The sequence below is a fragment of the Camelus bactrianus genome, chromosome 22 (genome assembly GCF_048773025.1).
Source record: "Camelus bactrianus isolate YW-2024 breed Bactrian camel chromosome 22, ASM4877302v1, whole genome shotgun sequence".
NCBI lineage: Eukaryota > Metazoa > Chordata > Mammalia > Artiodactyla > Camelidae > Camelus > Camelus bactrianus.
Window position 1 is genome coordinate 30,767,767 of NC_133560.1, and position 13,315 is coordinate 30,781,081.

Here is a 13,315-nt window from a genome sequence, read left to right on the forward strand (position 1 = left end):
CCAGGGCAGGTCACTGAGCAGCCTGGAACCCGTGCAGAAAGCCCCCTGGAGGCCGCTCCGGCCACTGCAGGGCCCGGTGGCCCGCCTAGGAAGGGGCGGGGGCGTGGTCGCAATGGAGGAGCCACCCCATCGCCCCACATCCGCGCGCCCGCCACCTCAGGCCTGCGAGTTGGGCAGACCCCGCGCATCTGCGTCCCCGGCGTCATCGACATTAAACAACGTGGCCTGGACGTCCTCGGGGGCTTGGCAAGGCCCCACTTTCCCCCTTCGGGCCCCAAAGATCCCTAGTCGGCGCTGAGCATTGGTGTCCCCGACTCCCGGGTCCTGGAAGGACCGGGATACTCTGCCTCGCCAAAGCACCCCGAGCACGCGCTTTGTGACCCAAGTCCTCCTCACCTAGGGACTCCCGAGTGGGACGCAGAAAGAGGAACGAGCGCAGGCTCGTTCGACTCCGCCAGAGGGTTAGGCTCCCTGTGTCTCCGGGAGAGCGAAGGGGATCCTTACAAAAAGGAATGCAGGGGCGTGCGGTCAAGCAAGGCCCCAGGCTCGGGAAGAGGAGAGGGGGAAGGGTCGCGCACGTGGCCGGGGGGCGGGGCTGGCCACTTCCGCACCCCCACCGGGCCACGTGGGGAGCGGAGCCCTCCCCCACCGAGAACTGGGGCGCGCCCGGGCCAGGGTGGAAGCGTCCGGGGAAGGGGCGGGCTCCCGCCGGCCGCGCGCCCTAGCGTGGGGTGGGCGAGCCCGCGAGGAGGCGGGACGCGCGCCGAACAGGGAGGGGCGCGCCAGGGGGCGGAGACGTCCAAGGAGGGAGGGGCGTGTCGGGATGGGGCGGGGCGAGCTCCGGGGGCGGGGCGCTACCGGGGCGGGGCGGGGCTTCATGGCGTGAAGAGAGGGTGCTGCAAGAAAGGGACCGGGAGCCAAGTTGCAGGGGGAGGGGCGCGCCAGTGAGGTGGGCTTTCCGGCCTGGCACCCCGCAAAGAGGCGCGCTCCGGGAAGGAGGCGGGGGCGTGCTCTGGGACCAGAGTGGGCGCGCCAGGCGGGGCGGCTCCTTGGGCCCGGGATCGGGCCCCGCCCCCGGCGGCCGCGCGCGGCGGGCAGGGTGGTGGAGGGCGCGCCGGGCGGGGGGCGTGGCCGCGCGCCCCGAGGGGGAGTCCTCCGGGCGGGGCGGGCCGCGGCCACCCCCGCGGGCTCCGGTGCGTCAGGGCGCGTCAGGCGGGGCGGGGCGGGCCGAGCGCGGGCGGCGGCGGCGGCGGCGCGCGCCGGCCTCCTCCTCCTCCTCCTCCTCCTCCCGCACTCTAGCAGCCGCCGCCGGCCGGACGGGCGCTTCTCCCGCCGCCTCTGCTCCGCCCGCTCGGCCTGCGCCGCGTGCCCCTGCCTGGCATGTCGGCAGCCGTGGCGTGTGTGGATTACTTCGCCGCCGACGTGCTCATGGCCATCTCTTCGGGCGCCGTGGTGCACCGCGGGCGGCCGGGCCCCGAGGGCGCGGGCCCGGCCGCCGGCCTGGATGTGCGCGCGCCGCGGCGCGAGGCCGCCCCGCCCGGGCCCCCGGGGCCGCCAACGGCGGCCCCCGCCGTCCCGGGCCTGGGCTCCGGCGCCGCCGCGCCCCACCTGCTGGCCGCCAGCATCCTGGCCGACCTGCGTGGAGGGCCCGGCGCCGCTCCGGGGGGCGCCTCGCCTGCCTCCTCTTCTTCGGCCGCCTCGTCCCCGTCCTCCAGCCGCGCCCCCGGCGCCGCGCCCGCCGCCGCCAAGAGTCACCGCTGTCCCTTCCCAGGCTGCGCCAAGGCGTACTACAAATCCTCCCACCTCAAGTCGCACCTGCGGACGCACACAGGTGAGTCCGACCACGCGCCTGGCTCGCGCGGGGGAGGCCTCCCGCGCCCCCTCCCCCGCTGGGACCCCGAAACTGCGTGGCGCTTCGGGGGCGGGGAGGGGGGCGCGCCCGGGCTGCCGCCGCGCCGGCCGGGAGGGCGGGGCCTTGGTGGGTGGGGCGCGCGCGGGGGGCGTGGCGGCCACGCGGTCGGGTGGCGAGCGGATGGATGGCGGGCGCGGAGGCAGCAACAGGGGCCCGGAGCGCGGTGGGGTCCGCGTGCGGGATCCGCGTGCAGGATCCGCGTGCGGGATGGGGCTCCTGGGCAGTTCCCTTCCCCCTCGGCCTCATTTCCCTTCTTTTCTATCGGTTTCGGACCTGGGTGGTGGGCACCGTGTTTGAAGCGTGCAGCTTTGAGGTTTTGGTCTTCCCTTGGTTTAGTTTCCTGATCTGTGTGTAGAAAGGCAGGAGGAACCGCAGAGCCGCCTCCGAGGTGGCCGCAAGGATTCACCCGAGAAGGCAGCGGAGCGCCTGGTGTGGGGCCAGCTTGTGGGGGTGCCCTGCACGTTTTCCCCCTCTTTTTCTGTATTTTAATAAGGCGGAGGGCGGGGTTGGGAGTGCGGGTTAGAGCCTGAGTCTGGAGAGGAGGGGAACCCCTGAGGGTGTCACGCTCTCACCGTCTTTCCCTGCGTGCTGCTCCCCTCAACCTGCAGCGGGAGACAGGAAAGCTGGGGGAGCGGTTCGGCGACACGGTTGCGTCTCATCTCAGCCGGGGGTGGGGGTGGGGGCGCCAGGGGAGCCTGGAAGCAGGGAGCGCCGGCCGCCCTCTCACTGTCACCGCCTCTTTTTCCTCCTGTGGGTCCTCCCTCGTTTTCCTCATGGGGTCCCCCCGTGAGTCCTGGGAATTCTCTCTTGGAGTGGGGATAGGGCAGGAGAGGGTGGGCCTTGGTTGAGAGGCCAGGGGAGGAGGGTGGGCTGACACTTGGACTTTGTGGTTCTGCTACTTTGTAGCCCACGACCTACTCTCAGGGTTTTTTTCTCTGTATAAAGGGCCCAGCGGCCGCTTTCCCCTGAGGGGTCACATTGGGCAACAGGGCGTCTCAGCGTGGCTCCGTGGACCTGCTCCTGCTGTCGGAACAGGGGGAGAGGGTGGGGGAAAAGAAGAGTTGACCCTGGTGGTGTGGCGGAGACACGGGTGGTCTGACCCCTGAGAGCGGTTTGGACCCCGCAGTGCTGTGCTTTGTTTTGGGGTTTTTCACACTCTGTCCAACTTCTTGGGGCCAGTGAAGCCACTTGCCTCTATGGCTCCCAAAGGACACCTCCCCAGGGTATCCTGGGGTCCTTCAGAACTTTCGCAGGCCCCCAGGCAGTGTTGGCTGACCCCCTAAGTCCTTGAGAGAGAAAGAACTCCCTGAACATAGATGTCAGTGTTACTGTCTGTTTCTATGGGAAACTGAGGCCCAGGGGCTGAGTTGGGGTGTCCCAGTGATGACTGGGGGAGGGCAGGGCGCCATGCCCTGATGCCTTGCCCCCCAAGAGACCTATGGTTTTGGATGTGCTGTCCCGAAGCCCCCTTGATAATAACGATGCCGGGCCCTGGGGGGCATGTGGCTGCTCCTGGGAGTGGGAGTCCTGGACCCAGGCGCCCTTGGTGCTGTTTCTGGAGGGTTTGGGGCGCTTTCATGCTTAATGCTTGCTAATTCAGCATCTCTCTGTCCCCGAGGATCACCAAGCCCTGCCCAGGGTCAGTGGCAAGATCTTTTGGTTTTTCCAACCCCCAGGAGTGGGGGCAGCTGCTCTCATGCCCGTTTTGGGGGTGGGGAAGCCAAGGTTGGCTTGGGCCTCTCAAGGTTAAAGTAGTGTTGCCCACTGCTGGGGGCAGGCCTGGGGACAGATCTGAAGAGGTGTCTTAATTAGATGCTAGCTGTCTGCTGAGCCATTGTCCCCTGAGGGCCTTTGGTTGGGAGTTCTGTCACACATACTTCTACCCGAACTCCCATCCTGGCCTGGCCCCATTTTACAGATGAGCAAACAGGTACAGCAGGAGCCAGGCTGAGTGTGGTCCCCCATCATCCCTGCTCCATTTGGCACAGAGGTTGGTGTCGGGAGGCCAGGAGGGGCAATGGGGTCTCTTCACAGGGCCACCCAGCTGCAGCAGAGCAGGGCGGGCTGTCTTCTAGTCCCCTGTGTCTGGCCCACAGCCCCTGGCCCAGAATGAGCTCTCCTGCCTCCAGCGTGGGGCCGGGAAAGACTTGGAAGCTGCAGGAGATGTTGACGCGGTTGCCTTGGATACCGAGAGGGAGAGGGAGGGAGGTGGGGCGGGGGTGGAGGAGAGGCTGGCTGTCTACTTGCTCTCCCAACCTCCTTCATCTCCGGACTGTTCCCCCGCCCCAAAGCCCCCAGTGCCCAGCACCTTCTAGGGGGCTCAGGCCTCCTCCCTGAAGAAGCTCAGATCTGGAGGTGGAGCTGCTAGTCTAGGGTCTCCCCCTAGACTTTGAGGCTGGGTCATTCTTGGTGTGGGGCCTCCTGACCACTGTGGGGTGTTGAGCAGCCTCCCTGACTCCCACCCAATGCCAGGAGCACCCCCAGTTGTGACAATGACAGATGTCCTCAGACATCACGTAGTGCCCCCTGGAGAGTCGTGGGATCACTGTCAGTTGAGATGCCCTGTAAAACCTTGCCTAACCGTTTACTGTGTGGGAGGCACTTTGGGGATGACCGAGTCCCTGTCCCCTGGGACTCCCAGAATATTGCAGGGGGTGGTGACAGTAGCGGGATGGAGGAAAAGGCTTCCTGGAGGAAGAGGCATCTCAGCTTACACCATGGTGTCAGGTGGAACAGGGAAGGGTGTGTCCTGGGAGAGGGGACAGCACCCTGGCTGCAGGGGGTGGGGACAGGGCCTCGGGGTGTGGATTTGGAGGACCAGGCTGTCATATGAGGTGGGGAGGGGGCCGAGTAGGTGTCTGTTCTATTTAATCCCAAGGGCAGGGTAGGGGTGGGCGGGGAGGCAGGCCCAGCTTTGCAGAGGAAAATCCGTTTATGAGGAAGGGATTAGGGTCCAGGAGAGGGGTTGGAGGGGGAGCCCTGTGTGGGAGGGAGAGAGGTGGGCCAGTCCCCGAATTGGGTGGGAGAAGCCCCAGGACCTAGGGACAGGAGGGGGTGAGGGCGACCCCTGTTTGCTGATTGGGCAGCCCAAGGGGGCGGCTGGTGGTAGTGGTAGTTCTCTGCTGAACAGGCCTCTAGGAGGAGGGCAGATGGGGAAACTGAGGCCTAGAGGGGAAGTCGCCCCTGCACCCCCAGGGCTGTCTGAGTGAACAGACCCCGCCCCCCACCCCAGGCAGAGCTGTGAGCTCCCCTGAGGCCAGGTGGGGCTCTGGAGACTGGTGGCTTATCTGGGGGGCCAGAGTGGGCCAGTGCCAGGCCAGGACTGCCTCCCCACCTAACCCCCTCCTCCAGCAGTGGGGTGCAGCGCCTGAGCCCCAGCTGGAGGTGGGGGGCAGTGCCCTAACATTGTAGGGGGTGATAACCAGCCCCCTCCCAGGCTCCCTGATAAAGGTGGCCCAGATGGCCCTGGAGGTGGCAAATGATACCAGCTTGAGGAGCTGGCCTCAGGGGGGCGCGGAGCCTGCCCTCCCTCAGTCCTGTTTCTAGAATAGCCAGTCTCTGGAGGAACACACATGCTCGGGGGGCCTGTGAAAGCTGTGCGCCCCTCACCCCCAGCGCCGTCCTTGCGGAGGATGTGGTCTGGGTGGGGAAGTAAGCCAGGGCAGCTTGGGTTCTCCGGGAGGGAGGAGTGGTGGGGCGGCCGGTGGCCTGCTTTTTAAATAAACGGGGAAGCCCTAGCTCCCACCTGTGGGGGGGGGGGTAGGTTGTAAACCCGATGACGTACCAGCAGGCTAGCTAGCTAGCGGCTTCGAGCCACGACCTGCGTTCCCTCCCGGGGGCCGGTAGCCTCCCCAACGGGTGCACTCAGCACCCCGCAGGCCAGGCCTGGGCCCTCAGCTTTGTGGTCGAGCTGGGTACATCACACCCAGGAGAGGCCGCGTGCCCGGATAGGAAGGTCTAGAGCAGGGTCTGTGGCCGGGTGCGGGGGAGGGGGAGCCGTATACCAGCAGGGTAAGGAGCTGGCTCTGCAGGGAAGTCAAGGCCAAGGAAAAGACTTCAGCTTTGACCCTCAGCCCCGGGGGGCAGCTCGGGAGCAGGACACAGACGGGGCGGCCCAGGCACGAGTTGCTGGGCTACCCTACCTGTCCAGGCCTGAGCTGGGACCTGGAGCTAGGGGGATGTGAGCTGGAGATATTTTGAAGGGGGTACTGATCGGGTTTGCTGCCAGGTACCACGCGGGGAGGTGAGGGCTGTGGAGACGTCTGCCAAAGCTTTTGGTGGCAACAGTAGAGGGGTTGAAATGGAAAACCTACAGGAGGAGTAAGGACTGGGAGGGAGCTAGGTTGTAAGTCTTGGGTTTAGGGGGTAGCAATGACTAGGGGGTATTTAAGATCACAGAGCAGACAAACCTCCCACAGGCTGGTCCTTGTAAAGCCATCAGGATGGCTGGTCACAGGGGGACCCCCTGCCCTGCCCTGCCCTTGGGACCTCACCATCAATTTTCCATCTTTTCTTGGCTGCGTTTCTGTACTGTCTTTGGAGTTCTTTGCAGCCTGCTCAGGCCCATCTTCTTTGGGGAGCCCCCTGCCGTCCCCACCCGCATCTGCCACATGCAGCCCAGCCTTCCCCCAGCTCTCCTGGGGTGCTCCCGTACCTAGACCCTGCCCCTTGTGCTGCCCACCTGGTAGCTGGGCATTTGTGCAAGGCTTGGCTGCAGGCCATTCCTCCCTCCCCACTCCTTAGGTTAGGGGTGATCTTAGGAGATCACATCTGATCTTTGGCCCCAACTGCAACCCCCAGTCTAGGGAGGTGGTGCATTCTCCCACATGAAGGCCCAGCAGGCTGAGCCAGGCCTGGTGCACGGTACCACCTCCAGGCTCACCTCTGCCTGGTCTCCTGGCGTCCATTTTCTGGCTGTCCTGAGCTCACCTCCAGGCCCAGCCTAAGTCAGAGGGTCAAGTCCACTGAAGCCCCGCCCACCACACCCTCCTTAAGCGCTCCGTCCAGCCTGGTAGCCTGACTAGGGGCCGCACCTGGGCGTGCCGGGTCTAAGCCTCCGAAAGTTACCCCCACCCTCCCACACCCCATCCCGGCCAGTGGACTGTGAGAGGGTGGCAGGGCCTGGTATCTTGCAGGCATTCGCTTAACCTTGTGGGGGCAGGAGGCCTGTGCGCCCTGGTACCTGCCACTCACGTGTGCACGTGCGCTACCCAGCAACGGGGTGTGGGGCGGGGCTGGCAGGCGTCCAGCCCGGGAGGCGACCCCGGCCCGGCGGGAGCCGGACCACGTGAGCCGGGCCGTCTGGGGCTGCGGATGTCCCTGCCGCCCGCCGAGCTACGTGCGGCAGCTGTGTTCCCAGCGGCTGCAGGCGTCCAGCCCTTGCGGGCACTGGCTCCGCTCTGGCAACCTGCTGGTTGCAAAGTAGAGCTGCGGGGCCGAGGGGAGGGGAGGGGAGGGGAGGGGAGGGGAGGGGACGGTGGGAGGCGGGACCTCCCGGCTGCCCTAAATGGGGAAGTGAGCCAACTGCGGGGCGCACCAGCGGCGGGATGCCGTCCCCCTTTCAGCTTCTCCCCCGCCTGCGCCCTGCAAGATGGCGACAGGACTGCGTGCCCCTCCAAGAGGCGTCTCGCCCTCAGGCCCTGGGTCTGGTTTAAAGCCAGCAGCCTCGTCCCCGTAACTGGACTCCCCTCCTCCAGACTTGAGCTCTCAGGAGCTGTCGGATCCAAGTAGGGTGGGGTAGGGCTCCCTTCCGGGGCTCTTTTGAGCCCTGTGATTCTTTTGAGGATGCCCCCACTGGGACCCCTCACCCAGTTGCAGGCTCTGCTTTCTGGATTGTTCTAGGGGGGCATGGGGTGGGGAGGGGACAGCCCGAGGGGACTACAGGGACAGCCACCTGTAGTCTTGAGGACAGTCGCTCTCCCCCCAGCAACACAGTTGTGGCCTGTGATCTCCCCCAGAGGTGGCACCAGCACACCTGGGTTCCCAGTCTCCTGGGGCCTGCCCTCCCTCAGTTGTGAGCATAGCCCACAGGCGGCCCACAAGCCGCCTTCTGAGGGCCCGCTGCGCTTTGAGCCCTCTCTTCTGCCACGCTGGGGGTATGTGTGCGGCCAGGAGGAAGGGATGGGGGAGGGGAGGCTTTAGTCCAGCTCTGTCCTGGGTAGCTGGCGATGGCAGAAGCCCCTCTGAAGTCCACTGGTGCTCCTCTGCAGGTGTTATTACTGACACCTCCTCCCTCCCCGCCCTGCAGCCCTTACGGCTGCCGGTCTGTCCCCAAGGTCCCTGCCCCTGGCCCCTGGTCAGGTCTGCAATCCCCACCTCCCCCCGCCAGTGGCAGTGTTCCCTGAGGCAGGGTCAGCCCAGGTCACTGCAGTCCCCAGTACACGGTGTGGCCTCCCAGTGTGTAATTTATGAGGTACCACCCTGACCCCACTGGCTCCCTATCTGGCCGCCCCCCTTCCTCCACTGGGCTCCATGCACTGCCACGAGGGGCGTCGCCCAGACGGCTGGGCGTCCCTGCCCACGTGTCTACATTCTATTCACACCCCCTCCACACACCCTTCAAAACCTCTGGGCAAAACAACGCCAGGGGATTCCAGGGTCCTAGGTACCCGGCGCCGGGTCCGGAAGGGTGCAAAATCTGGGCTGCTCGCGGCCCCTGGGCCTGGGGCATGGCGGGGGTGCCCCCCGGTCGCCTGGGGAGACGTTGACAACACATGCTGTACCCGGCGTGCAGCTGGGTTAGATGAGGGTTTGGGCGGCACTGTTCTGGGGCAGAGACCCCCACGGGACGGGCGGGTGGGGACAGACGGCCCAGGATGGCGGCCGCGGGGGCAGGATGGGCGAGGCCGGCCTGGCGGTGGGAGGGGTCTGCGGAGGAAGTGGCTGGGTGGTGGCCCGCCCCTCCCCTCGCCTTCTGTTCCGCGGGGGCGGGGCGAGTCCGGCACCGCCCCTTCCCGCACCCTGACCGGGGGGTGTACCCGCCATGCCTTGCGTCCTTCTCCACCCTGGGAGCCCGGCCCGGCGTGGGGGTGGAGGTGTCCCTTCACCTGACCCTCTGCTCAAAGGGGGGCCACGAGGGTCAGCGGTGGGATCAGGCACGGGAAACTGCCCAGACGATGCTCCTGCCTGCGCCCCCGAGTGGTCATTTCCAGTAAGGGAGGGGGTTCACTGGGGTCATGAGCACCCAGGAGGCTCCAGAATGCCCCACAGAAGGGTAGAAGGGAGTTTCGCAGGGGTGGGGACAGCAGGATACCTTTTGCCTAAGAAATCTCTCCGAAAACTCAGCGTGCTTTCGTTCGGAGCGGGCACGTGTGTGGCCAGTACCGTAGGAGATACAGGTCATTGAGGTGGCGCCGTCCTGGGGGTGGGGCGGGAGGCGGACCTGGTAGAACTCGGTCTCTGTAAGTTCTTTTAACCCACGGAAGCTGCTACCAGTCTGTAATTACGATCAGTTGTAGGAAATGGAAGGGGAGAATATTCACAGGGCTTCACAAAATGAGTTGGGGTCGTTTTCTTTCCCCATTTACACGTTTAAATTCACACCCAGAATTTGGTTTCTGTAACGAGGTGTAGGGGCCTTTGAGACAAATGACCGGGACCCTTTGGGATCTGATGAGATGTCCCTGTCTCTCCCTACACTGATGGCTGTCTGTCTGTTCTCTGCCTCCTCCGCACAGGTGAGCGCCCCTTTGCCTGCGACTGGCCAGGCTGCGACAAGAAGTTCGCGCGCTCCGACGAGCTGGCCCGCCACCATCGGACGCACACGGGCGAGAAGCGCTTCCCCTGCCCGCTCTGCTCCAAGCGCTTCACCCGCAGTGACCACCTGACCAAGCACGCGCGCCGCCACCCCGGCTTCCGCCCGGAGCTGCTCCGGCGCCCAGGCGCCCGCAGCACCTCTCCCAGCGACTCGCTGCCCTGCAGCCTGGCGGGCAGCCCTGCACCCAGCCCGGTGCCCAGCCCGGCCCCCGCTGGCCTGTAGAGCCCTGGTCCCACCGCCCCGCTGGGCCTGGGCCTGGAGCACCAGCAACATGCCTGCTGTCCGGGGGCGGGGCTCGGACTGACCGCCAGCCCCGCCCCTTCCAGTGTACCCCCCCGAGGGCCCCCAAGATGTCCCTGCCTCTCTCAAGAAAACAAGGAGGGGGTCTGAGACTGGACCAGGTCATCAGGGCCTTGGAGGTTGCTCTCGGGAGGGGTAGCGGCCGTGTCTGTATATAGCCATGATCGAGAACTCTTCCCAGCCTTTCACCAGTGACCCCAGGTGGGTGGTGGCCAGAAGGCATTCCCCTCCCCCCTTCGCCACCTCCTTCCTTTGGGGGAGGTGTGGGCCTTGGGGGGAGGTAGCCCAGGAAAGACACCCCCTAACCAGTGTTCAGACTTGGTCCTCCCAGTCTCTCTCTCTGGGTTGGGATGAAGTGTGGAATGGGCCATAGGTGAACCAGGGGGTTCCTGTGGGCTTTCTCCTGTCCCGCCTGCCCCCTGGAACCCCTCACCCCCACAGAAAGCCATTGGAGACGTTCAGGGAAACGGGTGCGGCCTGGCCGCCCCCATTCGGGTACTCAATCTCAGGTGTCCATAGGTTCTGCCCCACTGCCCCTGGGAGGGGCCACGCAGCTTCTCAGCCGCGCGGGGGAAGGGGGGTGAGTGTGGAAGGGGGGAGGCGGTAGGGTTTCCATAGAGGTCCTGGTTTTGCTTCTGAGAGGGGAGGGGCAGAACAGGGGTTCTTCCAAAGAGCAATTTGATTCACTTGGGGGGATATTAGGAGATGGGAATGAATGCAGGTTTATTTATTTTCCTCTGTCTCTGCTGGTGGGGGGCTCTACTGCCCCACTCTGGGTGGGTGTGCGAGTGTATGAGTGAGAGACTGGGGGGAGCTGGCGCCACAGCGGCCCCCCGTGCAGGGGCAGAGCCCCCGACTTCGGCCTTGTGCAGTACCACGTGACAATCATTCCCTCTGATTTGGGACTTGGGACCACGACAGCCATTGGGCGAGGTGCACCCCTTCCCCTCTTCCAGGTGGGGGTAAGGAGGCCGGGAACCCTGGCTCCATCGCGCCGGGGCCCTTCTCCCCCACATGACCCCCGTGCAGCAGGGCCCCTGGACCGGTGGTCGAGGTCCTGTCCACACGGGCCGGAAGCAGGAGGGCTGATCCCCGAACCCCCTGGGATAGCTCAGTTTTTTTGGACCGGGTAGAATATTTTTTCAGGCGCCAATCCCTTCCTTGACCTGGGCCCCAGTGGGTGGTCTGTTGTCCTCAGGGGTTGTGGGTGTGGGGGAAGGGTCTCTGATCTGAACTTAGGATGGGGAAGGGTAAATGCCGTTTTGTACAGAGGGACTGAAGACGACCTCACCCTGGAACAGGAAGGGACCCAGGCTCCCTGTCTGAGACCCTGGGAGGGCCTACTCCATGCCCCACCCCTCCGGCCTCTGGCTGCAGGAGGTCTGTGGTATCCCCATTTGTTCTAGAACCTTGCACTCTCCCACCTGGGAGCTGGGGGGCTTGGATGGCACTGGCTCGGACCCGGACCGGCCCTGGCAGGATCCAGGGACGGCTTCCTGGGGTTCTGGGGAGGGAGGCAGAGAAGCTCTTTGGGAGCTGGGCTGGCCCATCTGTCCTTCAGTGGGCCGGTGGTGAGATGCCTTAGTTTGGGGATAAGGATGGGGTGCAGGGGGCCAGCCAGGGCCTTTTTTCCCTTTGTGTCTGCCCTCTTGATTGTCCCAGCCCTGGCCGGTGCCTGTCTGCAGGAGGTGGACTGCAGTCTAAGGGCCCAACTGAGAACTTGTCCCTGGCTCCTCTCCAGTGTCCAGGGGCCTGGAGGGACTGGTGGTCACTGGGACCTAGTTCAGCCATTTAGCTGGGGCCTCTCAAGGAGGGGGGTGCATGGCCCCAAGGGACTTGTGCTTCAGGGTGACCCCCTGCCCTACCTGGCCTCATCCTTGTATTTAATTAATTAAACAAGCCTTTTTTAAACCCGATTCCAGAGCCTGTGTGGTTTTTCCTCTCGCGGATCCAAGCCGGTGGGCCCTCTGAGCCCCTCTGTCCCCCTTGCCGATGTGGTCCTCAGCCTTCTCCTGGGGAAACTGAGGCAGGGGGCCAATGAATCCGGGGACCTGTTGTAGGTTTTGGCAAGGCCCCGCTGTCTGGGACGCAAAATAACGCCTCCCAGCCCTAAAGCCCAGGGAGGGGGCAGCAGCAGCGCGCGCCACAGTCCGGCGTCACCCACGCCTCGCGCAGCTGCGCCCCCAGCCCGCCTTCCAGCTCCGTTACCCGGCAACCGAGGCGCGGTGACACGGCGCCCGGGGGCGTTTACTGTCCGCCCCCTTCCGGCGGTGGGGGGGATCCCGCGCTCCTCCGGCCACTCGCGGGTGCCACAGGGCTTCTCCCCGGAGGGTCCCCGGACGCCTGGCCACCTCACACCCCCGCTATCCGAGCCCCGCAAGGCTCCGGTGCCCAGTCGTCCGGCTGTATACCAGCTCACAATAGGAAGGGGGCTAGGAGGGGAAGGGGCCTCGGGAGCATTGAGAAGCTAGTGAGGACCCTGAACCCCTTCTTAGGAAAAGTGCATCCCAGATTCTAGCGGTCTCTAGAGCCGGGAAGGCCGCTGGGGCTGCGGTGGGGGGACCGCAGACCCTCCCCACGGGTTTCCCTGCTTCTTGCGCCCGGGAACGCACCGGTCCCGCCACCTGGTGGTCGCTGCTGGTATTGCACCACCGGCTCCGGCCAGCCCCTCCCCAGGGTCCTGCCTGCCCTTGGGGCCAACAAGGTCGCCCTAACCTGGGCACGGGGCCCTCGCCTTAACTCGAGAATAGCTCCCATCTGGCACCCTCCTCTTGCTCCTGTTTCACCCATGTCCCCATTCTACTGGATTCTGGCCCGAAAGTCTGGAGATACTGCTCCCTAAACCCCGCCCCCCTCCAGCTCTGGCAGGCTTCTGTGCCCCTTTGTGGCAGAGTTCCTGGAATTCTGGGTCGACGCGTGCAGCCCCTCCCTTCAGTCCCTCTTGCACGCACTCGCATGTGCCCCGGAAATAGCTCCAAGATTTCCCCTCGGCTTCGTGGGCCTCCATTGACAGGCAGCCTCCAGGACCTCTGCCACTCCCTACTAGGTGCAGGTCCCCTTGTGTGCTGAGGACACCCCTGGTCCCTGCCAGCCGGCCTCGTCCTCAGCTCCAGACCTGAGGTGTTCTTACCCCCATCCCCAGTCTGCCCTGGCCGGCTTCCCTTCAGTCACTGGCAGCTCCATCTTTCCACGTGTGCAGGCCAAAATCTTCGGGGGGGTTCACCCTTGACTCCCTTTTTGTCTCACCACCCACATCCAGTCCATCTGAAAATCTCCCTTAAGTTCTGCCTTCAAAACATATCCAGAATCCACCCCCTTCTCCCTGCTCTACCGCCACCTGGTCCAAC

At 65.2% G+C, this 13,315-nt stretch overlaps 1 protein-coding gene across 1 annotated transcript; it reads left to right on the forward strand.

The window, feature by feature from the left end:
- The first annotated feature begins 948 nt into the window (after positions 1 to 948).
- Positions 949 to 11,884, forward strand: KLF16 (KLF transcription factor 16). Its single transcript, XM_074351238.1, has 2 exons — positions 949 to 1,831; positions 9,589 to 11,884. The coding sequence occupies exons 1-2, from the start codon at positions 1,381 to 1,383 to the stop codon at positions 9,888 to 9,890; spliced, it is 753 nt and encodes a 250-aa protein (XP_074207339.1). The 5' UTR covers positions 949 to 1,380; the 3' UTR covers positions 9,891 to 11,884.
- Positions 11,885 to 13,315: the final 1,431 nt, after the last annotated feature.

Excerpts from the sequence above, each read along its gene's own strand:
- KLF16 (XM_074351238.1), top strand. The coding sequence starts at position 1,381 with ATGTCGGCAGCCGTGGCGTGTGTGGATTACTTCGCCGCCGACGTGCTC. Across the intron at positions 1,832-9,588 it reads GCACCTGCGGACGCACACAG|GTGAGCGCCCCTTTGCCTGC; the intron begins GTGAGTCCGACC and ends TCCTCCGCACAG.